The sequence below is a fragment of the Motacilla alba genome, chromosome 14, assembly GCF_015832195.1.
Source record: "Motacilla alba alba isolate MOTALB_02 chromosome 14, Motacilla_alba_V1.0_pri, whole genome shotgun sequence".
Lineage (NCBI taxonomy): Eukaryota > Metazoa > Chordata > Aves > Passeriformes > Motacillidae > Motacilla > Motacilla alba.
In genome coordinates, this window is record NC_052029.1 from 14365698 (window position 1) to 14389875 (window position 24178).

The window sequence follows — 24178 nt, forward strand, 5'->3', positions numbered from 1 at the left end:
CGCGCTCCCTCCCTCACGCCCCGCCGCCATCTTGCCCGCGGAGCACCGGAGGGGCTGAGCTCCGCCGCCGCCTCTGCCTCTCCCCCTCCTTCCCCTCCGGCCGGGGCCGCCTTCTCCCGGGGCCGGGGGGCCGGAGCCGGCAGGTAAGGCATTCAGCGAGAGGCGCTCCCGCCCGCTCAGCCCAGTTCAGCCGGCCGTGTGAGGGCAGGACATCCCCCTTCCCCGCACGGGGTTCGGACGCCTGAGGAACGGGCTAGGTCGCCCTTCCCTCAGGGGATGGAGACCCTCTCCTGGGCGGCCCCTTGTCGGGGTTGCTCGGGCTGCCCGCAGGTCCCACAGGTGAGGGGCAGCGGCGTGGGGCTGCGGCGTGCCCGGGCCGCTCCCGGGGCGGAGGGATGGGAGCCACGGGGAGCACGGGGCCTGTGTCACCCACCTGGAGCAGCCGGAGGACGGCAGGGAGGTGTGGGCTGGAAGGGTCTGTTAGCCCACGGGCATCGGTGAGTGCGGAGGGACGGGAAGATTCCCTGTGGGGAGATGGGTGAGAGGGTGCAGATTCCCTCCATCCCATGGGCTCCGTTCCTTATCCCATCCAGTTATTCCTGCCTCTGTTGCTTTCTGTGTGGACATGCTCAGTTGATGGAGGCATAAAGCCATGTGTGCCCAGTAATTGTTGTGCTCATCATGATGTGTCTGGAATTGTGTGCAGCCCCAAAGGAAATGCAGGTGTTTGTGCTGCAGCCCGTTTGTGCTCGTGTTCATCTTGGAAGGTTGGCCCACCTCACACCAGAGGGTTATTGTCCCATGTGTCCCTGTGGAGTCATGCCTTTGCACATCTAATAAAGTTTTGTGAGCTTGCTTTCATCCCAACACCTGTTTGAAGGTTGATATATCCATATTACTCTTGAAATGCAACTTCCCTGCCCACACACACATCGCCAACTTTTAGCTGCTGAAGTACATCCCCAAGAAAGTCCTTGACCTATAAAAACATGAAGAGCAGCAATGTTTGCTGTTGCTTGTAAATACATCAGGATATTGTGGTGTAAAGGGCACCCTCAGCAACAGTTGGGAGCAAACAACTCATTTTTTCAGATCTCTTAATCAGCTCCTCATTTCCCTAATCTATGGAACAAGGAAGACACACAACTGGATAAAAATACACCTTGTGAATGCTTTTAGGAGCACAGAAAGTTGCCTGCACTCTGTTCCCATGCAGGCACACAAGCAGGGTGCTCTCAGGTGCTGTTCTCAGACCTAAAAGCATTTCAGGTTCTTCGCTCTGGTGGAGCTGAGATGGATTCTGAACACCGTCATGAATATTTGATGGATGATGGTCGTTAGTTGACAGCTGGGAGTTGCAGAGAGTGAGTGAGCAGCAGAGCAGAGAAACACTGGCTCGGAATGGGGGTTTTTAGGTATTCCATTTGAGAGAGATACTGGTCATGCTTTGGGGGCCCCTCTGGTTTTAGTGCAGTGAAACATTCAGGCGTGCTGGGGGCTGAAGCTGTCGGTCTGTGCCCAGTTCTGATGCTAGGCAGGCTTTCATTCATGACAGCTCAGCCTTGGCACCGGCAGATTTGTTGTTAGGAAGTTCCTGCCTTGACTTTGGCTCTTCACAAGAGTGAATCGGGTTCCTCTGGCAGAGTTAAACTGAGCCAGACTGTCTGGTTGTAAAGGAGCTGTGAAGGAGTTTCATTACAGACCTAGCCAGCTGTTCCTGTAAATACAAAACTCTTCTTTTAGCTGTTGTTTTGGATTACTTAGAAGTTGATACATCATCAGCTTTTTCTGACCAGTTATGTGTGACTATTAGATAATCCTGTTTCTCAGCAGGGAGGTGTTTACCAGGAAAGAAGTTACTGATTTTGCTGTAATTTCTGTTTATTTTGGTTTAAATGATGCTGCTCATATTTCATGTTTCCAGTCTCCTACATAACGCTGAAATAGATGATGAAGGATTGGATTATTTATGCAGCAGGATTTTGAGTTGAATGCTGCTTCCATCTATCCAGGCCTACTGGTCAATGAAATTTTTTTTTTTTCGTTTTATTTGCCTAAAATTTTATAGTAAAAGTAACCACGAAAATGTGATTTACGAAGAATAATAAAAACGTGGAATCCCATCGAGTCCTTGGTGGGATTAGTGGTTTGTGCCTTTATTTGCAACAAAAACCAAATGATACTGATTGCCTCCTGATATTTTTCTCCTGTTTTCACAGGAGAAATATTGCTTTCAAAGAATGACAACAGCTGCTTCAGCAAGTGGATTTGCTGTGCAAGAGGTCATTATTTACAGCTGCCAGCTTTATTGAATTCTTCCTTACATTTCATCCTTATTTGTAAGTTTATAAGTTACTGGAAAGTAATGGCAAGAGACTCAGCTTTGGAAATGGACTCTTCTAGCCAGGGCCCAGGAGCTCTTTTTCAGCTCAATTCTACCCCAGACTGTCTTTGTGAGTTCGGAAAAGTCAATAAACGTTGGCTCAGTTCTGGAAAATGAACTGGACAAGGTGATGGAAAAAAAGTATCAGTGTTACTGGATGGTAGCCTGAGGAAAACAGTTAAAAGGAAAAAAACTCGGTGCTAGAACGTTCTCTTGGGGGATCTTTGGAGAGCTGTAGGGAAGCTATTCAAGTGGGGATAACGGATTTTAAGGATGCTGGAATATCCAGGGTTCTGGGAGACTACACTTTCTAAACAGAGAAAATGTGTGTCTTGTTGTGTTTTGTTTTTTTTTTTTTAATTTAAATTTAGATGACCTTTGATCTCTTGCAGTCTTTTAGAAGCGACAAAACAACTTAGGGTTGATGTTTTGTGTGCCATCAACTGAACTTGGGGCCATCATGAATATCACCAAGGGTGGGCTGGTGCTGTTCTCAGCTAATTCCAACTCCTCATGCATGGAGCTGTCCAAGAGGATTGCTGAGTAAGTAAAGCCTGCAGGGATCTTGCCATCCTGGGGTTACTCTGGTGGGATTTGCTTTACTGGACGCTCGATTTCCCTATTTAAGCAAAGTTTCATGGGAAAACTGCCATGATGTGGAGTTTGTTCTATAGGAGAGGAGATTTCAACAGCTCAGTAACAGCGAGAGTAACTTGTGTTTGCATTGTTCCGCAGCAGGCTGTGACTGGCTGCAGCATTTTATAGGAAACACGTGGGAGAATTAATGTTTGCCTAGTTTAAATCATCATGGCAGAAGGTTTTACTCCTTGGAGCGGGATGTTTTCAGGCAGGAAAGCTACATCCCTCCTGCTCTCTGCATATTTTGGATGGGAACATTTCTTTACCTTAAATCCATGAAGAGCTGTAGCAGAACTTTGAGGATTTAAGTACATTTTTACTCTGCTAATTAGGATGCATAACATTACTGGGAATATTAGGGTGGATTCTTTCCAGAGGCTTATTTACCCAAAGTTAGGTGTGATAGGAGGAGAAAGGGGGTGCAAAGGAGCTCAGGTTGTGTGTAGAAAGAATTTGGGCCTGAGGGCAGAGCATACTCTGGTCTCTTTGTAGTGATGGGGTGTGGCTAATGCTGACAAGGAATAAATACAGCAAATATTATTCTTCCATTATCCATAAAGTAATGCTTGCTACTCTTTCCTCTTCACTCTGCATTGACTTTTTTTCTGTAGATAAGAGTGATTTAAAAGCAGTATTTTCAAGTGTTGTGCACATGTATGTTGCCACGTGTGTGTATATATAGATAGGGCAAGAAATACATTAAAAATTACAAAATGTTTCATGATTTAGTATTCCAGCATTTTTTTCCTGCTCTTTGTTCTGAGTTTGACTGGAAAATAAGTTTAGCCTAGTCTGCAGTGCAGCTTTTGGAAATTGTAGGTGCTTTTTAAAGAGATGTTGACTGTAATTATTGGTTTTATGGTTTGGGATTTTCTTCCCTCGGTTTTCTCCCGTGGAATGCAGCCTTTTCAGTGACTGTTGCATTAGATGGGATTTACATTTGATTTGCCCTTCCTCTCCCCTTATTGATTCTGCCTTGTCTCTGTTCCTGCAGGCGCCTGGGAGTTGAGATGGGGAAGGTTCAGGTTTACCAAGAGCCAAACAGAGGTGAGCATTTCATTAGCAAAACTGGAAATGCACCTGACACTGATTTGAATGTGTTGGTTCCACTTTTCTTGAACTCTAAAAAGAGTTTTGCTCTTGCAAATATGACATGTTTCTCTTCTTGGCAGAAACACGAGTGCAGATTCAGGAGTCTGTGAGAGGAAAGGATGTGTTTATCATCCAGACAGTTTCAAAGTGAGTAACTGTTTAAAGAGCCTGTCCATAGCAATGCTTCTGGTTTTATTTTTAATCACCTTTTGTGTTTGTGATGTAGTGTGAGAAGCTTATATTAACTAGATAGAGGCTTGTGGAAGGTTTTTGATACTGGTTTTGTTGGGTTTTTTATATGTACACAAAGACAGCTTTGGCATAAAGCAGCTTCTACAATTTTAATTTTTAGTGACTATATCAATAAAGCCTTCCCCTTGGTCTCTAAGTGTATTCTTTTGCTTATTTCAATCTCTTTAAATTCTTCTCAGCTCCCTGTCTCTAGCACCATCACAGAGTTAAGATGTAGGAGGAACGTTTCCTGGGCAATGTGTCCTGTGATTCAGAAATTCCTTAATTTCATGTGAAAAGAGCTTTACAGATGCTAAGACTTTTTTTTTTTTTAATGGCAGCAGAAATGTAGATCTTAGTTGATGACCAGTTCTGTAAAAACGTGCCCTCTCCATCTCTGCTGGGTGTGAATTTTGTGGTGAATACGGGATTTTTATGCAGCAGCTACAGAAGCAGATGTTTCTCCTTGCAGGGATGTGAATACCACGATCATGGAGCTCCTGATCATGGTGTATGCATGTAAAACCTCCTGTGCCAAAAGCATTATTGGAGTGGTTCCTTACTTCCCCTACAGCAAACAGTGCAAGATGAGGAAAAGGGGCTCCATTGTCTCCAAATTGCTGGCCTCGATGATGTGCAAAGCTGGTAAGAGTGTGGCTGTCCTTAAATCAGAGCAAGGGGGGCTTCTGCTGTCAGCTTCCAGGTTTAGAGGGATCTGTACACAAGTTTGGACTCTGTTTAAAAATAACTGCCAAGCTTTTCATGTGTTTAAAACCTGTGTAAAAAGGAGAATGTAATTAGACATGTTTCCAAATTATGAGTTCATAAAAACCCCAAATTTCATACACCCATTTTACACCGAGTTGGACTGAACTGGCAGAATGAGTCTGCTGTGCTGAGCTGCTCTGGGCTGTGGTATCCACCTCTCATAACACCATCCTTTGCCTTTCTTACAGTCTGGAACAGTTGTGCCTTGTCATTTCTGTCTTGTTTTTTACTTGCTGGATGAATGCACTTTGTCCTTTACATTTGAGACCACGTGGGAGAATGAGATTATTCATTTTCACAGCCTTCAACACATTTTCTACTTCTTTCCTTTTGCTCCCATCCCTGGGAAAAAGCAGGCAGCTCTAACAAACTGTGGGATCTGGGAAAAAGCAGGCAGTTCTAACAGACTGTGGGATCTGGGAAAAAGCAGGCAGTTCTAACAGACTGTGGGATCTGGGAAAAAGCAGGCAGTTCTAACAAACTGTGGGATCTGGGAAAAAGCAGGCAGTTCTAACAGACTGTGGGATCTGGGAAAAAGCAGGCAGTTCTAACAAACTGGGGGATCTGGGAAAAAGCAGGCAGTTCTAACAAACTGGGGGATCTGGGAAAAAGCAGGCAGTTCTTAGAAACTGTGGGATCTGGGAAAAAGCAGGCAGTTCTAACAAACTGGGGGATCTGGGAAAAAGCAGGCAGCTGTAACAAACTGTGGGATCTGGGCTGTTATTTTGAGAGCAGTGGTTTTTGATTAGGAGCTTGGCCCATTTTTCAGGAGTTCAGACCTAGTGAGCGTGCCATGGTCTTGCTGTGTGACACGGGACAAATCAGTGCTTCCATTTTGTCCCGTTCCAGTGGAGAGGGATCTTGCCTGCCTCAGTGTGGCACTGCAGAGTCAGTTATGTGCAGTGTTCTGGGGTTCTTTTAAAGCCTCAAAACACGTTAATGCCAGTGTGCTTAAGAGGGACTAAAATTTTTTATGTATTTTCACTCAGTGTTCTCATGCAGCTTAGAAATTTTCTGGACAAACTGCAGTGAAACTTAGAAAATAAAGTGTCTTTTCTCTTTTACTTCTCCTGATGTGCTTCTCTGCATGTCTTACTATTTTATTTTAAAGGACTAACTCATCTTATTACCATGGATCTACATCAGAAGGAAATTCAGGGTTTCTTCAATATTCCCGTTGATAACTTGAGAGCATCTCCATTTCTACTCCAGTACATCCAAGAAGAGGTGAGGAAGGCCTATTATTACAGTTGGGTTTTTAAATTATTTTTTGTCATGTCTCAGGGCATCTGAAACAAATCCCTCTGAAAAGATTCACTCTTCAAACTGAATTTTAAGGGGAGAAGGGTCATGTTGGGGCAGGGAGTGGTGTTGGGAGCTATTGGTTCTTCTCTTCCCCACATTTAACTTTTGCTTTCTTGAAGAGCTGGTGTTTTCTTAGCCGTGCAGCAGTGCTGGTTTTTCTCTTAGATATATTCCCCTAACACTGAAAATTAATTAGCATTGCCTTGCTCTTGTTGTCCTCTTCCTTTCCTATTTCCAGTTTCCTTGACATTTATAGGATGGGCTGCTGGTGTGGGCATAAATTTAAATCTCATAATCAGAAACCCTTTGGAAGTTGTAAAATATGAGAGAGCCTATTGATTGTGCTCTGACAGTCAGGCTGGTGGGTGGAAATCTCACTCGCTGTGAGTTCAGCCTGCGTGTCTTGACTTGAGGAGCTTAACTTGGGATGTTCTGTGCCTCCGTTTCTCCATCTTATTTTTATAAGGGTTGGGAGAAGTGCTACTGGTAGATTGGCCTGCACAAAATGTGCAAATGATAATTGTGGGTATGAGATGCACGTTAAGCCTCTGACTAATGGTGATCTGGAATAAAGCAAGTGCTTTCTTCCTGCTGAGAGAAAAGGTTTAGCTCACTCTTGCTTTTGAATCCAAGCTGTTTCTTTTCATAAAGATAGGAATGCCCCAATTTAAAAAACAAAACACGCCCCACCCCACCCCCTTGAAGAAACCCAAACCAACATGGTTTTGTTATGACAGTATTAAAATCTGTTTGAATTCCTCATTATAACTTCATTTGCTAATAGAGTCAAAGGGGATGGCAGAACAAAACTCCAGGCTCTGGCTTTGCCACAGTCATTCATCTGGTGTTCCAGGAAAGGAGTATTGCACATTGTAAGCACTTCCTAACTGAAAAAAAGAACAAAAGTGGAAAACCAAACACACAGGCACAAAACAAGTTTTGCCTTTTGACCATAAAACTGTGGTTTATTGTCAATAACATGGTCATGGTCCTGATTCGGTCTTGAAGCACATTTTGATTCCTGACCTTTCAGTGGTTTACACAGAATTGTTGCAGCTTTGAGTCTGACACTGCTGTGCAATCTAAAGAGTAGTGACCATTTGGAGAGATCTGAAGTATGTGTGGAGAAGTTTTAAAGGATACTTTCAGTTCTTCATCCCTCTGCTCATCCGTGAGGGCATTTTCTAAAAGCAGATTTAACTGAATGGATCTGCTCACATGGGATCTGTACTGGCAAGTACCTTCACCAGCCAGATCTTTTATAGTATCTGTGCTTAAAACTTTGATCCTTTGCTGCTCAGGGGGAGTTCAGGATTCATCTCCAGTTCCTGCTGGCCACAACTTGCTGGATATCCTCCACTGGGAATGCCAGAACTTTCAAAGCTGTGGGAATCATGATGGGATGTACTGAGGAGCACGAAATGGAGTCCAGTTGATAGGAATGAAAGTCACTTATGAAACATCTCACTGAAAGTTAGGAGGATGAGGGCTTGTAGTTGTTCCCCGTTGGAAATTTATGCCTAGATGTGAAGAGAATCGCTTGCTGCTCTGGGATGAAGACAGTCCAGTCAGTGAAATTGCTGTGATATAAAAGAGCTGGGTGTTTAGTTTGGTGTGCTTGGCAAATCACAGAATCACAGAATTTCCAGGTTGGAAGAGACCTTTAAGATCATCGAGTCCAACCCATGTTCTAACACCTCAACTAGATCATGGCACCCAGTGCCACATCCAGGCTTTCTTTAAACACATCCAGGGATGGTGACTCCACCACCTCCCTGGGCAGATGATTCCAGTATTTGACCACTCTTTCTGTGAAAAACTTCCTCCTTAAATGTTGGATACTTCGTGGCTTCTCTTTCCTTTTAGCAGGTGCTAATCCCAGAGTGACACAGCCCTTTGTCACACGGACGTGTTGACACCTCAGAGTCTTTGGGATGACATTTCTGGCTTTCCAACTTCATTTTTGAAGAGCTGAGAACAAATTTGTCAGTTTGGCAGAGGAAAAATGAGGCAATGGTGTCTGAACTAGATCAAAGCCTTTATTATGTCAAGTGACAGGCCCTGCCTTGTCCATACCTTCCGTCATGTTAATCTTTGTAGCCTCTTGTATAACTCGGTGTTTGTAAAGGACAGAACATGCTGAATTCCCAGTTTATAGGTGGAGTTACTAACATTGTGGATTATTAATGTTGCCTGACGTCCTCAGAAAATGTCTTATTTTCTATTGGTTGAACCTGTGCCCAAATACAGAACTTTTTTTTCTTTCCCATGCTCACTTCAGGTAGAGCTTTTGGAAACAATCATCCAGTGCAGTTTGTATATTGTGGATCAGGTTGTGGAAGATCTTACTTTAGCTGTGTTTGCAGAAACCCCAAGTCTTTCTGTGCTCTGGAATGGGTATTTGACATCTGACAAGGTGGTGAGCTGTGTGGCAGGGTGTCATCCCCACAGATCTGTGAATTCCAACCCTAACAGATCGATTTGCAGTTGTTTAGTGAAGAGTCTTCCATCCCTTAACACTGGCATTCTGAGGCCTGGACCTTGCTTGGCTCAGGACTGTGGTTTTTGCCTGGAAGGACAGACAGGCTCTCAAGCTGCTCTCCGTGGAGATGGATCATCCCAGGGCAGCGCAGTGGAGGGAAAGGCTGAGTTTGCAGCGAGTGGGGTAAAATGAGATACAGAGGGAGTGTGGATGGTGCAGTGCTTGGGAAGTTACAAGCCAGATGAATCTGATGTGGAGTCACTGTTTGCAGGGAAAATGGAGGTGAGGATAAGAAACTTCGGAGAGGTGGGGACTAAAATGCTGGTTAAATGGGGATCAGGAGCCTGGAGTGGAAAACCAGTGTGAGCTGGGGTAGGGGCAGCAAACTCAGGAGCAGGCTGTGCTTGTGAAGCCTGACTGGAGCCCTGTCAGGCATCAGAGGGAAACCCAGACTTGCTGGCCCCATCCCCCTGGTGCTGTCAGCACTTGCAGCAGCATCCCCTGTGCTGAGCAGAGTTTGCAGCACTGTGAGACTGAGCCTCCAGGATCAGTGCAGTGACTGTGGAAGTTTTATCCCTTCTGATGGTCCAGAGAAAGAGTCAGTGTGATTTGATGGAGAGGTGTGACTTTTTTTGAGGTACTCTATAAGACAATAGGAAGTTGTAAAAATGCTGGGTTTTAGTGATGAAAAACAATTTAGGTTGAGCAGGAAACTTTAATTTTGATGGTTTCCTGTTTCTTTCACCGCTTGTGGGTGTAACCCTGATGTCCTAAAGCAGTTCCTTTTCTATTATCTGTACTATAAAATGGGGTTTATAAAAGGTACAGTTTGAAGTTAACATCTGAATTTTCTAAACACGTGTTTTTACTGAGCTGTCAACCCTGATCACCTACCATGGATTCTTGAGGTTGCTTTCTTAGGTAAAATGTTCAATGCTAAAAATTCTGGCGAAATAAAGTTCTCTGATTCTTACTGAGTTTAAATTTGTCTAAAGATATGAAGTGGACATTGCTATCTGTTATTTACTACAGATACCAGACTACAGGAATGCTGTAATTGTGGCCAAATCTCCTGCGTCTGCAAAGAGGTGGGTAAGATCTGCTCTCTTGCCTTGGAGCAGGAAATTTCTGTCGGGATTTTGTTCTTAGGATCAAGCGAAGGACAAATTCTCAATAATTAGAAGATGCAGCCTTCACACTCCTCCCAATTCTCCTCTGCCAGCTGTGTAGTTTTGACATCATTGCTGTAATCGTAATAAATCTAAGGAGAGTTAAAAAAAATCATACAAAAGGATGTGGGAAATCAGTGCAGTGCTTATGATGAAGAAGATTTTTTATCATGTTATATTTGTGTGCATTTACGTTATAAATCTGCTGCTGTAAATGAGGAAAAGTGGCTGGAAGTGTAATGCCATTAATCCAGATGAGTTTCTTACCGTGGGCATAAAGAACATGGCTGATAGATCCTAAACACAGATGGTGAACCTGGGTTTGCTGTTGGAGATGGTTGTGATCGTGAAGTCTCTGCTGGTTGAATGACTGTTCTTAATCCATGAAGCTCTTTAGTTGACCGTTCCTAAACTCTGGAATTACGGTGCTGTCAGCAGGTGCTGTGAGAGCTGGGTGATGATTTAAGAGAGGCTCTATTTGCTGTGGTGACAAACCAAGAGTTTGTTGAAAAGAGTTTTGGACTTCATGCCAACAAACTGTGATACTCTGCGTTTTCCTTATTTCCTGTAACAAACCACCTTTTGTAACCTTTTTTACCCAACAGTACTTTTTGTGATTTCTTTTGTTTTGGCCAGGTAATTTTACATTTGTTTATTTTCCATTTCTTTTCCACGGTGTCAGTATTGCCTCTTGGGTGGAGGCGAGTGTTTGTTGCAGCATTTTAATGCTTCTCCAGTAATTGTCAATGCCAGCAGATAGATGGATGAGTTGCACATCACGCAGTGATTTGTGGAGGAGAGGATCCCAGAAGTGCATTGTTTAGCTTCTTCACGTGTTCCTATGAGTATTTCAGGACAGTACGTGAAGAGTTACATTGCATTGGGAGAGGGATAATTGGATGTTTCATCCTAATCCAGGCTGAAAACAATCTAGGAGATGCTTTTGATGAATGCCTGCTTGTGAAAAAGAACCTTTGTGTGCTGAAGTTCAGAATGTCTCTGTGGTTTCTGAGCTCACTGGGAAATTAATAAACAATTTGGCTGTTACTTTGACCTTTATTCAGTTTAATACTGCACTTGAAGGTAATTAATATGTTTTTATTGATAGGATTATTCCTGCTAAGTCATAGCTCTTATTGTTTGTAATAATAATTACCTGTAATTAACTACTTGCAAAAATATTGCAACTGGATGATAACCACAGGGTGGAAGACTCTTAATTTTTAATTAACTGAGTATCACAATGGGCAAATCATTCTCTGGGCTTTGTATTGTTTGGGTAGTGAAATGAGGCTTGAGGACAGAGGAGGTGATTCAGGCACTGGTCTGAGGTGCTGATGGTAGAGCAGAGTGAATCACCCTGCGTGTGCTGGGCTTGCTCGGACCAGAGGAGCCTGGGATGGGTGCTTAGGCAGGATCCCAAACCCTTGGCTGTGCAGGGTAAGGTGGGATGGATGTGCTAATTGGGATTTGCTGCTTCCAGTATCTGGGATGCAAATTCCTATTTTCCTGACTCTCTGCTTTTCCCACTCCCCCAAGTAAGCTTACACTTTACAGAAATTTCTAATTTTAGTTGAAGAAATACTGCAGTGTGAAGGAACTTCATGTCAGCTAATTAAAAAATCCAAGCTGTTCAACTGCCAAGTGTGGCTTGCCAGGCAGAGAGATCATCTGGATCCCCTTTTCCACAGGGTATCTCAGGTTATGTGTCAGCAGGTCAGGGATGTTGTCTTTATTTACTGCTAAATAAATAGATGAACCCTTGTTTTCTCTTTTTACAGGAGTGGGTTTTTTCCTATTAAATGCAGACAATCCAGACATCCCGTTACTGTTAGATGTGTCCTGCTAAAGCATGGGATCCCTGAAGGCTGGGAAGTGTTATTTTGGCTCTTGGGCAGAGCAGAAGGGAGTAGTCAGCATTTTGTGACTTGCAGCATTCGTCCTGTTGCTTTTAGGCCCATATGGGCACCTTGAAGGTCACTCTGACTTTACCAAACCCGATAAAAAACATCCTGAGGGGCAACTGATTCCTGCTACGAATTCCCCTAAAATCTTAGGATCGTTTGACTTCCCTCTGAAACATTAGAAATGAAATAGGTTAGGGTTGTCCAGAGGGGAGTTATTTGAAATGTAACCTTCCCCTGGTTCTTTTAACCCTTCCCTGCAGGGCGCAGTCGTTTGCCGAGCGCTTGCGGTTGGGAATCGCCGTGATCCACGGGGAGGCTCAGGATGCCGAGTCTGACATGGTGGACGGGCGGCACTCCCCTCCCACGGCCAAATACGTGGCTGCTATCCACCCCAGCCTGGAGATCCCCAGTAAGTAAGTGTGTGGGGGAAGGTGTCACCTGGTGGTTTTGTGGGTTTAGGGATTGGGTTTGGCAGGGATGGATTGGCTGAAAGGAAAGGTTCTTCACAGAGGGGAAAAAAAAAATCATCTTTCGTAGTGGGGAGAAGATGATTCCTGTCACCACATTTCTCCTCACAGAGAAAAGCAAGGCACAATTCTTCCCAAGATTATTTCTGGGTTTCATATTCCCTGAACCTCAGAGAAAGGAAAAATCATTCTTATCATTTGCTGTGCCTTTGTTTGTGCCAAAGTAGAATGCAGTATAGAAATTGTTCACCCAAAGCGATGGTGTTTTATTTCCTTGGCCTGTCAGGGCCAGGAGTGTCTGTGGTGGGACTGTTGGCTGACAGTCACAGTTCTGTGCAGTTGTGTGCAAAGTTAAGTGCACAACAGATTCAGTTTAGATATAATGTAATACAGTGGAATATAATATAGAATTAAATAGTATAATAAAATAATTCATTAGCCTTCTAATAAAATAAAAGCAAATACATCATTTCTCTCCCCCTCGTCGGGGGTTCCCTGTAAATTCTATAGATTCCTTCTTGCTTGATTGTGGATGTGACCTACACCTGCACCACCAAAACTGCAGGGCATAAACGCAGCGTGAGTGTCAATGACCTGAACTGGTTGTGTCTGCAAGCCTCTCTGTTTCTGTGCTGAAATTAAGAATTAATTGAATTGGTAAAGAATTCAGGTATAAATTAATATAGTTAATATTTTAATTAAGCTTTAAAAATATTTATGTATTAGAATCCTGCTGGTTTTCATTCAGTAATGATGTTGAAATAGTTGCTGCTTCATGTCTCTAACAGTCGTGACCCATCAGACATTTCCATAGTTCAAATAAATTATATAAACTTCTTTTCTTTCTCCTTTCTACCCCTCTGAAAACATCTGCCATTAATCAGTGCTGATTCCCAAGGAAAAACCACCCATCACAGTTGTTGGAGATGTAGGAGGAAGAATAGCTATCATTGTGGTAAGTGAGATGCCATCAGTTCTCATAAATTGGATTAAACATCAAAGTTGTAGAAATCAAGTAGCTGTTCTGTATCAGCACTAAACTTTGGCTGCTGGTGGACTTGTGATAGCACGGGGCAGCACTGGGACCTTGTTTCCATGAGCAGAGCAGGTGGAATCCTGTTCAGTGCCTACCTGAAGGGGTTCAGGTGCTGCATGGACACCACAGGAGGAGGGGACAATCCCCCTGCTCCTACTGCCGAGTTTGGAAATGCCGTGAAGCTGAGGTGATGGACGTGGGCTTGTTGGAACAAGTCTGGAGGAGGCCACCAAGATGATCAGAGGGATGGAGCAGCTCTGCTGTGAGGAGAGGCTGAGAGAGCTGGGATTGTTCAGCCTGGAAAAGAGAAGGATCTGGGGTGACCTAACTGTGGCTGTGCAGTACCTGAGGAGAGCCTGCAAGAGAGATGGAGAGAGAGTATTTGTAAGGGCCTGCAGTGACAGGACAAGGGGGAATGGCTTCTGACTTACAGGAGAGGAGGGTTAGATTGGATGTAAGGGAGAAATCTCTCCCTGTGAGGGCAGCTGTGGCTGTCCCATCCCTGGAAGCATTCAAGGCCAGGCCATGTGGAACTCTGAGCAAGCAGGTCTCGTGGGAAGTGTCCCTGCCCGTGGCAGGGCTTGGAATGAGATGATCTTTAAGGTCCCTTCCAACCCAGGCCATTCCATCATTCCTTGATGCACGTTTCTCTAAAGCAGAGTGTAATCTCTGGGTTTGTCAAGGAAAAGAGCAATTTTCTGATGGTTTGGGGTTTGTTACACTTGGCAAAGCTGTGCTGTCAGTCAGATGTGCTGTGTTGGTCTGTCTGACGTGGTGACTCTGGGATTTTGGCAGGATGACATCATAGATGACGTGGACACCTTTCTGGCTGCAGCTGAGACCCTCAAGGAGAGAGGGGCCTACAAGATCTTTGTCATGGCCACGCATGGCCTGCTGTCCTCTGATGCTCCCCGGCTGATCGAGGAGTCTGCCATCGATGAAGTGAGTGCGGGGTCTGAGCTCTGATCCAGGGATTTGGGGCTTGTCAAGGCAAGCCATTTGCTGCTGAATTGGTTGTTGACATATACTGGCATTAAGGATTTAGATGGGAGGTTCCTGGTTCAGGCTTTCTTACCATGGAATTGTGTGCTGGGATGTTACCATCCACATGTCTTTATAGCAGTGGGAAATGTGGGAAGTGGTGAGATGCTGGATTGTCAGCATATCAGCACACCTTTCTCTTCGGTGGGTGGGATGTTTTTGTACCTCCTCTGGATCTGTGTGGCAGAATGAACGAATGAATGAAAGGAAGGAGGGACAGTGCCATTAGTATCCATGGATACGTGGAACCTGTGGCAGCACATGGCTCTTCCTGTGACTGTGACCCTGACAAAAATGTTGTTTTGTCAGCCAGGGTGGTTTTGTGGGATCTGTAAAACTCCCTTTCACCTTTCCAGTATAAAAGGTGGAAAACGAAAGAGCTACGTCTTCCTGACCATTTCTTCTTCCTGTAGGTGGTTGTAACAAACACAATTCCTCATGAAATACAAAAACTTCAGTGCCCTAAAATCAAGACTGTGGATATCAGCATGATCTTGTCAGAAGCCATTCGCAGGATCCACAACGGGGAGTCCATGTCCTACCTTTTCAGGAATATAGGAGTGGATGATTAAAGCTTCTCCCTCTGAAGAAACACCGCGGGCCAAACTGGAATCGACCAGAGAACGAGCTGTGAAGCTTTGTGCTTACCTTAATATTTCCATTGAGCCACTTCTTGTTTCCTCTTGGTTTAAGTATCAAGGTAGAACAGTTTTTAAGACAATTTTTTTTTCCTTTGCAGGGTTTTTTGGAGTGGGTGAGGGGGGGGGGTTGGTGGGAATAAACGTTTTACAAAAAAACTGTTCTCTAGTTGCTTTTAGGTTAGTTGCACTATACAAGATGGAAAAATCCCACAAAACACTTGAGGCAAGAATTTGGCTTCTAAATAGAGCATTCCTTTTCCAAAGCTGCTTGCTACAAGTGCTTTAAATGATAATAAAATGAAGTGACTGTATAATATTTGCATTTTAAAAGCCAAAAAGGTTGTACTGTTGTATGCAGTCCAGTGATTTTGTAGGAGTGCTTTTATAGAAAAGCATATGGAATATGCACCTGTATTTATTTTCTGCGACAAAGAATAAAGACTTGTTTTGTGTGAGCTTTCTAAAAATGTTTTATGTGCTGCTCCTTTGTCTTCTAAACTGTGTCCTTAAATATGGCAAGGGGTCTCAGGGAATCGCTCGGACCATGGCACAGATTCCCAGAGCAGCTGTGGCTGCCCCTGGATCCCTGGAGGTGTCCAAGGCCAGGTTGGATGGGGCTTGGAGCAGCCTGGGATAGTGGAAGGTGTCCCTGCCATGGCAAGCCTTTGGAACGAGATAATCCTTCCCAACCCAAAGCATTCTGTGACTCTTTGACTTGGGAATATTGTGGGGGTGTAGGTTCCAGCTGGTAAAATCCTCATCAGCTCATCACAGGTAAACTTGAGGGGGGGGTTTTGAGGTTTCTCGCCTGCCCTGAATGTGTGGATGAGCTAAAAAATCCACCACAGTGCAGAGCTGGACTTGTCCGGGTTTGTTTCCCCAGCCCTCCTTGGGCAGGTGTGGGTGGAATGGCCGGCTGGCTGCCAGGCACAGCTCCCAGCCCCAGAGACTCCGAGTTCCTCCTCACCTGTTGCAGAGAAAACTGTGGTGGAATTGATGAGCATTTAGAGGCTGTTTGGTTTAATCTTTCCATCACGTCCTACAAATGACTATAAAGCTTTTGGCGTGTTCAGAAGTGAAAATTAACCTTTGTTGACACCGTTTCTATGTTGGAGACAAACTTCCAAGGACTTTGGAGGGTTCGTTGACTTGAAAGGATAAAACCAGGTGCTTTCCTTAACGTTAATGGATACAGCAGGCTGATTTATTGACACGTGTGGGCACTTGGGATGTGTTAATGCAGGTCAAATTCCGGCTGAGCGCTGAGGGGGAAGGTCGCTTCCTCTCGGGGCTGTGCAGAGCTGCCGCGGCTCCTTCAAAGAGAGGAGAAATGCTGACCTGACTCAGCGATGGGCATATTAATTGCACCGTGTTTATTTTATTAGTGAGACCTTGTGGAGGTGTGCTGCCACTTGGGAATGAGCCAGACAAGCGTCCAGCGCAGCAAACTGATGGCTAAGGACCCAAACCAAGGGATTCTGAGGTGGTTTCCTGTGCCTGTCTCACGTGGGCCTTTAGAGGAATTGCTGTCTTCCTCTCTCCACAGCTCCCCGACAGGAGGGTGCAGGTGGGGGCTGGTTTTACTCCCAGTTAACAGGAAGAAACAATCTCAGGTTGTACCAGGAGAGGTTAGGTTGGATATTAGGGAAAATCCCATGGGAAGGATTGTCAGCATTGGCACAGACTGCCCAGAGCAGTGGTGGAATCACCAGGGATTTAAAGGCAGTGTAGATGTGGAATCATGGTTGGACTCAGTGATCTCAGGGGACTTTTCCAGGCCAAATGATTCCATGATTCTGTGATCTCTTCTGTGGGGGTCTCTCCTGGTCAGCCCTTGCTGCCATGCCAGGCTCCAGCTCAGGCATTCACCCAGCTCCTGGTTGATCTTTGCTTTAAAACACAGAAACCCCCAACTTTGCCTGGTTTCCTGCAGTTAGACCATTATGATATTGATGAGGGCTCAGGAATTTGGGAACAAACTGCACCCATGAGGCTGGGCTGCTGCTCCTTTGGCTGTTGATAGAGGGCTGGAGAGGGAGGGAAGCACGTGAGGCATCACTCAGACATGTTTCAACCCTGCCCGTCTGTGAGACACTGAAATCAGGAGATTTCAGCACTGAGATCAGCCCCTGCTGGGCTGTTTATTGATAAATGCCCTTGGGCTGCTAAGGAGTTACAGATTCAGTCACCCTGTGAGGCTGAGGATGAAGAAGGAGGCAGAGGAATGAAGGAGTTAAATTCCACTGCTGGATCTGTTACTCCCTCACAGCAGATCAGCATTGCTGACCTTGTTGTTGTAGTGGTTTATTTTTCCTTAAATGTTGGTGTGGGAATAGGGGTAAGAGCCTTTTGTTCCTTTCTGCTTTCTTGTTTGAATAGGATTTCTTTCCAGGGCTGGAATATTTTCTGCGTGGAATATTTGAAAGCTTCCATAATTTTCTCGTCATTTCCTCTTGTGTATTTTGTGGGTTGTGCTGTGTGGAGCCAGGCTGAGAGAGCTGGGGGTGCTCATCTGGAGAAGAGAGAGGTCTGGGGACACCCCAAAGCTCCTTCCAGTGCCTAAAGGGGCTCCAGGAGAGCTGGAGAGGAACTTTAGACAAGAACCTGGAGTGACAGGACAAGGGAGAATGGCTTCCCACCACAGTGGGCAGGGTTAGATGGAATATTGGGAAGAAATGGGAAGAAATTCTTCCCTGTGAAGGTGGAGAGGCCCTGGCACAGGGTGTCCAGAGAAGCTGTGGCTGTCCCTGGATCCTGGAGAGTGTCCAAAGCCAGGTTGGACAGGGCTTGGAGCAAGCTGGGTCAGTGGAAGGGGTTTGGAACAAGATGAGATTTAAGATCCCTTCCAATCCAAGCCATTTGGGATTGTGTGACTTGCTCTGTTTTGTATAAATCCTCTGCCCCTTTCACCCCCTATGGAAAGGCTCCCACAGCCTGGGAGCAAGGTGGAATTAACCACAGAATTAACCAATTAACCATCTCCCCCGCAGCCTCTGTCTGCTGGGTGTGAGCAGCTCTGCCCCTTGTCTATGACAGGGTGTTGAGCCGAGTGCCCTGATAGCAGTGCTGATAACAGCAACAACCATCAGCTACAGCAGGCTCGGCTGAAGACTCTCCAATTGCATTTATTCTGCCTCGCAGAAAAATCCTGGCCAAAGCCGTGTCCCATTAGCCAACCTGTCTGCTGGGGATGGCACTGGGACAGGAACATCCTCCCTGCTTCCCCCTCTCCAGGTGCTTCCTTTTGCTGTTCGTGGCTCCAGGTACCTGGGGTGCAGCCACCGTTTGGTGTAATTAAGCTCGAGTTGCAGAGCTCCCATTAATTATCGAGTCTCCTGTCTCTTGGCTTCTTGTCTGGGAGACTTGGGTCCCAGTGACTTGTCTGGGTTTTAGGGAAAGGGAGCTCTGTGCTGGTCTTTCCTCCTCCCAGTCTTCCTGCAGGGTGAACAGGAGCACCCTCGGTGCTGTTTCCTTGCTGGGAGTGACATGGCCTGGTGGCCACTAAGTACAGACAGAGCTCTGTCCCTCTTGTGACACCCTGGGCACAAGGACATCAGCCCCACTGAATCCCCCCTGCTTTCTCCACTGCTTTCCCCCCCCCTGCCCACCTCCTCCTGCCAGAATTGATGTCCTTGGAGCTGCGGTTCCCTTCTCATTGCACAGAGGATGCTGGAGTTTGTTGGGTTTTCCCACAGGCTTGGGGAGGGATCTGTGGGGCCAAACATCCATCTCCACCATCCCCTCATGCCCCTGGGGACTCCAACAAAACCATGGCTGTCCCAAGTTTGTTTTTTTCCCCCTTTTATTTCTGTCTGATCGTGACAACCCGGCTGTTGGTCCTTCTCCTCGCACAGGGCCACCTCCAGCGGGGTTTGTGGCCAGCACAGCAGCGTGGGGCCCCTCATCCTCCTGGAGACAAGAAAGTCAATCCCAAACCCAGCAGGGATGTCCAGACGATCTGAGTTGTGGGAGCATCACGTTCAGCTGCCTGAATTTAGTGTGCTGAAGGATTTTCTTGCTACATCCACACACATCCCTCATCCCGCATGGGGGCTCTTTGGCCACACTTTACTTTCAGTAACAACGGGGACATCTGCGCCCTGTTGCTCCAGTTCTGACCTTATTTTTTCCACCTCCTTTTCCTGAGTTGTCCCCTGAGGAGGCACCTGGGAGCACCTGCAGCTCCTCCTCTGCTCCCCGCAATCTGTGCCTTGCTCTGGGCCAGCAGCGAAGGCTCCGGGTGGAATGTCACAAATGTGTCGTGTGATTAAGATAATGAGCTCTGTCGCAGCAGATGGGCCATTTCACAGTCTCGAAAGGCTTGGGAGGAGCCGCGCAGGGGGTAATTAACACAGCCCTGCTAACTCAGCTTTCTCCAGTGTCCTACGCTGAGGCTGGAGTCAGCTCAGCTCCTCCAGGTGCTCAGGGAAAAGGAGATTTTGGAGGCGAGGTCCTAATCCAGCCCCTGCAGGCCCTAACAGGGACATGGCTGGATAGGTCACCCATTCCCAGCTTCCCCCAAAATCCTTGGGTCCTGGAGGAAAAAAAAGAAAAAGGCATTTGGCTTTTGTGATGCTCACGGTGTTGATGGGAAAGGTCCAGTCAGGAGCTGAAGGGCTGAGGGAAGCAGGTTCCTGCTGGCAGAGGTGCCAGGGGGTCTCCACCATGTCCCCATACCCAAAAGGGTATCAAGAGTATCTGAAGCCATTTGTGGGGGTAAATGTGCCCTTGAGGGGGAACCAGGGCTGGATCAGGAGCAGGGACAGGGTCTAGGACTGCAGTCGCTGTTGAGCTGCAGCAGTAGCCATGGTGTTTTCTGTCTCTTTCCTCCTTCCTGAAAGGCAATTTATGCTCTTCTGGCGCTGGCCTGGGTGTTTGTGCCTGTCCCCATCTCACCTAGGGTATGTGCAGCTGCCCTGAGCCTGCTGTGGGGAGTGTGGCCTCGGACAGCTCCCCACTCCCAGGAATCCTGTGGGACTCCTGAGTTCTGCTCCTGAGTTCTGCTGTCCCCTTCCCTGCCAGGACCACCCCAGGAGGATGTGGGCTGCCCAGGGCAGTGATGGCTCTCCCTCCCTGGCAGACTGTCACAATTCCTGAGCATCTCCACAGAGGTGTGGAGGGGAGAGGAGCTGGGTGTACCTCTCCAGCCTGGTGCTCCTGCTCTCCATCTCCACCCAAATCTCGGGGAGCAGCCTCGCCTTCAACTCTGTGACCAACCCAGGACTTATTTCCAGCTATCAGTGGGTTATTTTGGGGTTCAGACCTTTGGTTATACACCAGACTGGGGGAGAGCATCTACTGCAGGATGCTCCAGGAAGAAGTGGGACAAAAAGTGGGAATTTGTGGGCAGATGCTCTGCGCCATCCCATGAGTTCAAAGATGGATCCAGCAGTGATGGCCCTTCCCAGGGGCCCTGTGGATGTGTGGCTGTGTGTCAGGACTCCCAAACCTGCCCTGTAGCAGAGGTTGTGGGTGAAATGTGCTCAGAGGTTGGGCTGCACTGCCTGGGTTTGTCTCCAGTCCCTGGCAGTGATGCTTTCCAGCATTCCCAAAGGACCTGGGACAGCAGGGACTGAACTGGGAATGTGTTAATTCCTCTGGGGCTCGTGGGTTTTCTGAGGAAAGGAAGCCTTGCTGCAGCTACAGGATATTCCAGCCCATAATACAGTGCATGGAAATCAGGCACTTTTCCACAGGGATGTTTCCCCTCGTTTTTACCTCATTCACAGCTCCCTGTATGCAGCCTCTGCTCACGCTGGTAACCACGGGAAGAGTTTATCCGAGGTAAAACAGCTCCAGAGCCTGTGATACCAGGTCTAGGGCAAGCAGGAGAGAGCCTGGCACAGACAGCCCTGGGGGGCTGGAGACAGCGAGACAGAGATCAAGAGCAAAGAGCTGAGAAAAGCTGGAGAGAAAGAAAACCTGCCGCAGGGAGCAGTCCTGCTCATGGAACAGGTGGATCTGACCTGGGCTCTGCTGGGGCTGAAAGAAATGTGCTTTTGCAGGAGGCTGGCTGCAAGAAAAGTGCTTTTGCAGAGCAGAGGCCGACGCGGGAGGTGCTCAGTGTCTGTCCCTGTGTTCTTCCAGCATCTCTGGATGTGCCGTCGCTCCCTGCACTGCTTTCTGCAGCCCCAGGCCCTGGGCTGAGCTGTGGGGGGATGTCTGGCTGTCCCTCCGAGGGCTGTGGGGGATGGAGCAGCCCAAACCCGGGCTGTCTGTGCACATCCATCAGTGCTTCATGCCAAGGGAGAGGCTGGATCTGCCTGGGACAGAGCCCAGCGCTGCTGCTGGGAATCCCCAGCTCCAGGAGAGCCCTGTCTCCCCTCCTGAGCTGCTCTCTGACCCTGGGCAGGAGCCTTTGGGTTTAACAGGCAGGTGACAGGGACACAGCAGCCCTCTCCACAACCTCGGGCCTTCCAGAGTGGCAGAGGTGGCACTGGTGACTCTGGGGCTGCAGCTGAGCCCTGTGTTTCCCCCACAAAACCACGCTCTGTCCTGCTGGAGGGCATCATTCCACACAACCAATATTCTTTATATCCCAGTCATATATGGTGTTGAAAAATCCCACAGCACTCTTCCTGAAACGATCTTTTGGAGCACAAGTTCAGTTTGCAAGTTTGGACAGCGACGCTCGGATTAATCTCTGATTGTCCTGCTATCCAGTAAGCTGTCGAAAGTCACTCCCTCGTGTGTCACATCTCCCAGAGATCCAGGAGCAGCTCAGGGGACGGGCTGCAGCCCGTGTGTGTCTGTGGTCCCTGGCTCTGTGATCTGTGGGGCTCTCACACATCCCTGCTGGCATTCAAAAGTAGAGGAAGCTGGGATGGGATTTGTGCTGGGATGGTTTGTTTTTGCTGGTCTGAGTTTGAAGGGGGAGATCACTGGTGGCTGGAGTTTGGAGGAGGAGATCACTGGTGGCTTGAGTTTGGAGGAGGAGATCACTGGTGGCTCGAGTTTTCAGTCTCTTCCCAGGCATTCCCCCGGTCCCCTCTTCCCTCACCAGATGACGTCCTGTCGCCCTGATTTTTTAAGATTTTCTAAGCCTTCTGATGTTTACATTCTTGTAACAAACTTCCTCACACACTTTCTGTAAATAACTCACTGTTTTGCATTCCTTTATGGAAGAGGAAAAGTTTGATGGACTGTTGGTTTGCGCAGTGTCATTGGAGAGGTGGCACTGTCACCCTCCAATCCACTGCCACTTGTAGAAAACTATAAATGTTGGGGTCAGAAAATCAACGTTCCCCTTTTTCCTTCACCTTGAGAACAGCAGAGTGCGTGCCATCATTTCGTGTCCTGCAGTGACATCGTCCTGCTCAGCCATGGGGACGTGCTTGCTCCCCTTGTTGTGCAGCCTCCCCAGGGCTTTGCCCAGAACGGATGGATGTCCTACGAGCTCCTCCTCAGCTCAGGAGGTGGCCGTGGTGTCACCTCTTGCCTGACACCAGCAGAGCCTGCTCCAGGGGGAGCCTGTGCAGCTCTGCGGGCCCCTCTCCACCCAGCCTTGTGTTTGGAGCTCCATGGGCACTCCCGAGCTGCTCCTCCTGAGCCTTCCCTCAGCCAGGGCTGTCCTTGCTTGGGTCTGCGGAGCTTTCTCTGGTCTCTGACTCAGGCAGGACGCAACAGCAGAGGAACCAGGCTAATGAGGGGATTATCTCGGCATCTGGCTGCATTCACAGCAAATCCGGCAGACAATGGCAGGTCGCAGCAGCGGGCTGGGATGAGTGTCTGCAGACACACGGGGCGTCGCCAAACCGGCCCCATGTCCCCATCCCTGAGGTGGCCACGATGGGAGCGTGGGAGGGAGGTGTGAAACTCGGGGCAATTAGGCAGGGCTGTGTCCCGAGGGGTTTCTTTGGTCCTTGCTGGGGGCTGCCTCAAGCCCAGGGTGATCGGGGCTTTTCCTGCCCCCTCTCCCTGCAGATGTTGTGTTCACAGGTGCGTTTTTGCTCCACGTTCTCCCAAGCCGAGACGCTGCATCAGGGCTGCTCCCTCAGCTCTTCTCTCTGGCACAGGGGATGTCAGACCCTCCTCTTCTGGAAATCTCCTTTTGCTGCACCCCAACCTTCCACAGTTCCTGGCGGGGTGCAGCAGGGCAGCCCAAAATCCTGCTGGGAGATGGTTTCCCACCCAGCTGGGAACATGTGAGGAGCTGCACAGGCATCCCAGCCTTGGCAAAGAGCCCCTGGAGACTCCTCTGTACCCTGGGGAACTCGTTCTGCCGAGGCTCTGGCTTCAGCAATTGTTAATCCCAAGCTGTCTCCAAAGCCAGCTTTTATTGGGAAGGCTTTAGCGACAGTTGGGCAAGAACAAGTTTCCAGGTGAGGTCACTGGTGGAGGCAGGGATCTCTCTGGATTATGAAGCCCGACTTCAAAGGCTTCTCCTCTCCTCTTGAGGTTGAAAGGACTTATTTTGTGAATAGGTCATGCCTGGTTTTAATTAGCTTGTTTTTGTATTTGGGATGTCTTATTAATGCCTCGGTCACATGTGCTTTTATTTTTTCCCACCCTTGCAGGATTACCAGGAAGGGAGGAGGAGACTCCTCTGCTTCCTCATAGCAAAGGCTTCGACTCATTTGCAGACGACTGCAAAAATGATTAAGCATTGAGAAATCCAGGAGAAGCAATGATGAAATGTCTTGTCCAGGGCTGAATCTTCCAGCTGGGCTGTGGGGAAGGGTTGCTGAAGAAGGGGGAGAAAATCAGGGGGGGAGAAAAATTCCTGGCTGGTGCTGACGTGGCAAGTGATGGATCCCTCTGAGGGGCATGAGGAGCTCTGGAAGGCACCAGGGATGCTTGGCTGGCATTGTGCTGGGAAAGCTGAGGCTGTTTTGGGTTCCCACTTCAGGCTGTGTTGGGAGGAGGTGGCTGAGAGCCCTTGGCTGGGGCTTTTCTGCCTTGGCACTGGGACTTGTGCTGGGTGAGGGCTTCAGCTGTCCTCTTGGAGGGCTGCTCAGGGGCATCAAGCTGTGGTTGGATTGCATTTCCAGTGGGAAAATGTTTGAGGAGCCACTGGT

The 24178-nt window shown here is 47.6% G+C and overlaps 1 protein-coding gene across 4 annotated transcripts; it reads left to right on the forward strand.

Moving 5' to 3' along the window:
* On the forward strand, window positions 1–15628 carry PRPSAP2 (phosphoribosyl pyrophosphate synthetase associated protein 2). Of its 4 annotated transcripts, none has more exons than XM_038151589.1 (12): window positions 1–143; window positions 2220–2339; window positions 2776–2926; window positions 4017–4069; window positions 4195–4261; window positions 4818–4990; window positions 6225–6340; window positions 9933–9988; window positions 12237–12385; window positions 13328–13398; window positions 14275–14421; window positions 14934–15628. In XM_038151589.1, the coding sequence occupies exons 3-12, from the start codon at window positions 2808–2810 to the stop codon at window positions 15090–15092; spliced, it is 1110 nt and encodes a 369-aa protein (XP_038007517.1). In that variant the 5' UTR covers window positions 1–143; window positions 2220–2339; window positions 2776–2807; the 3' UTR covers window positions 15093–15628. The 4 variants fall into 4 exon arrangements, with proteins under 4 accessions (XP_038007517.1, XP_038007519.1, XP_038007520.1 ...); XM_038151591.1 differs by having other exon boundaries at window positions 2220–2282; XM_038151590.1 differs by lacking the exon at window positions 1–143 and adding an exon at window positions 162–339.
* Window positions 15629–24178: the final 8550 nt, after the last annotated feature.

What these genes read in the sequence shown, in the direction of transcription:
- PRPSAP2 (XM_038151589.1), top strand. Translation starts at nt 2,808, where the DNA reads ATGTTTTGTGTGCCATCAACTGAACTTGGGGCCATCATGAATATCACC. An exon ending in CTCGATGATGTGCAAAGCTG is followed by an intron (nt 4,991 to 6,224) that starts GTAAGAGTGTGG and finishes TTTATTTTAAAG; the next exon opens with GACTAACTCATCTTATTACC. An exon ending in CCCCAGCCTGGAGATCCCCA is followed by an intron (nt 12,386 to 13,327) that starts GTAAGTAAGTGT and finishes GCCATTAATCAG; the next exon opens with TGCTGATTCCCAAGGAAAAA.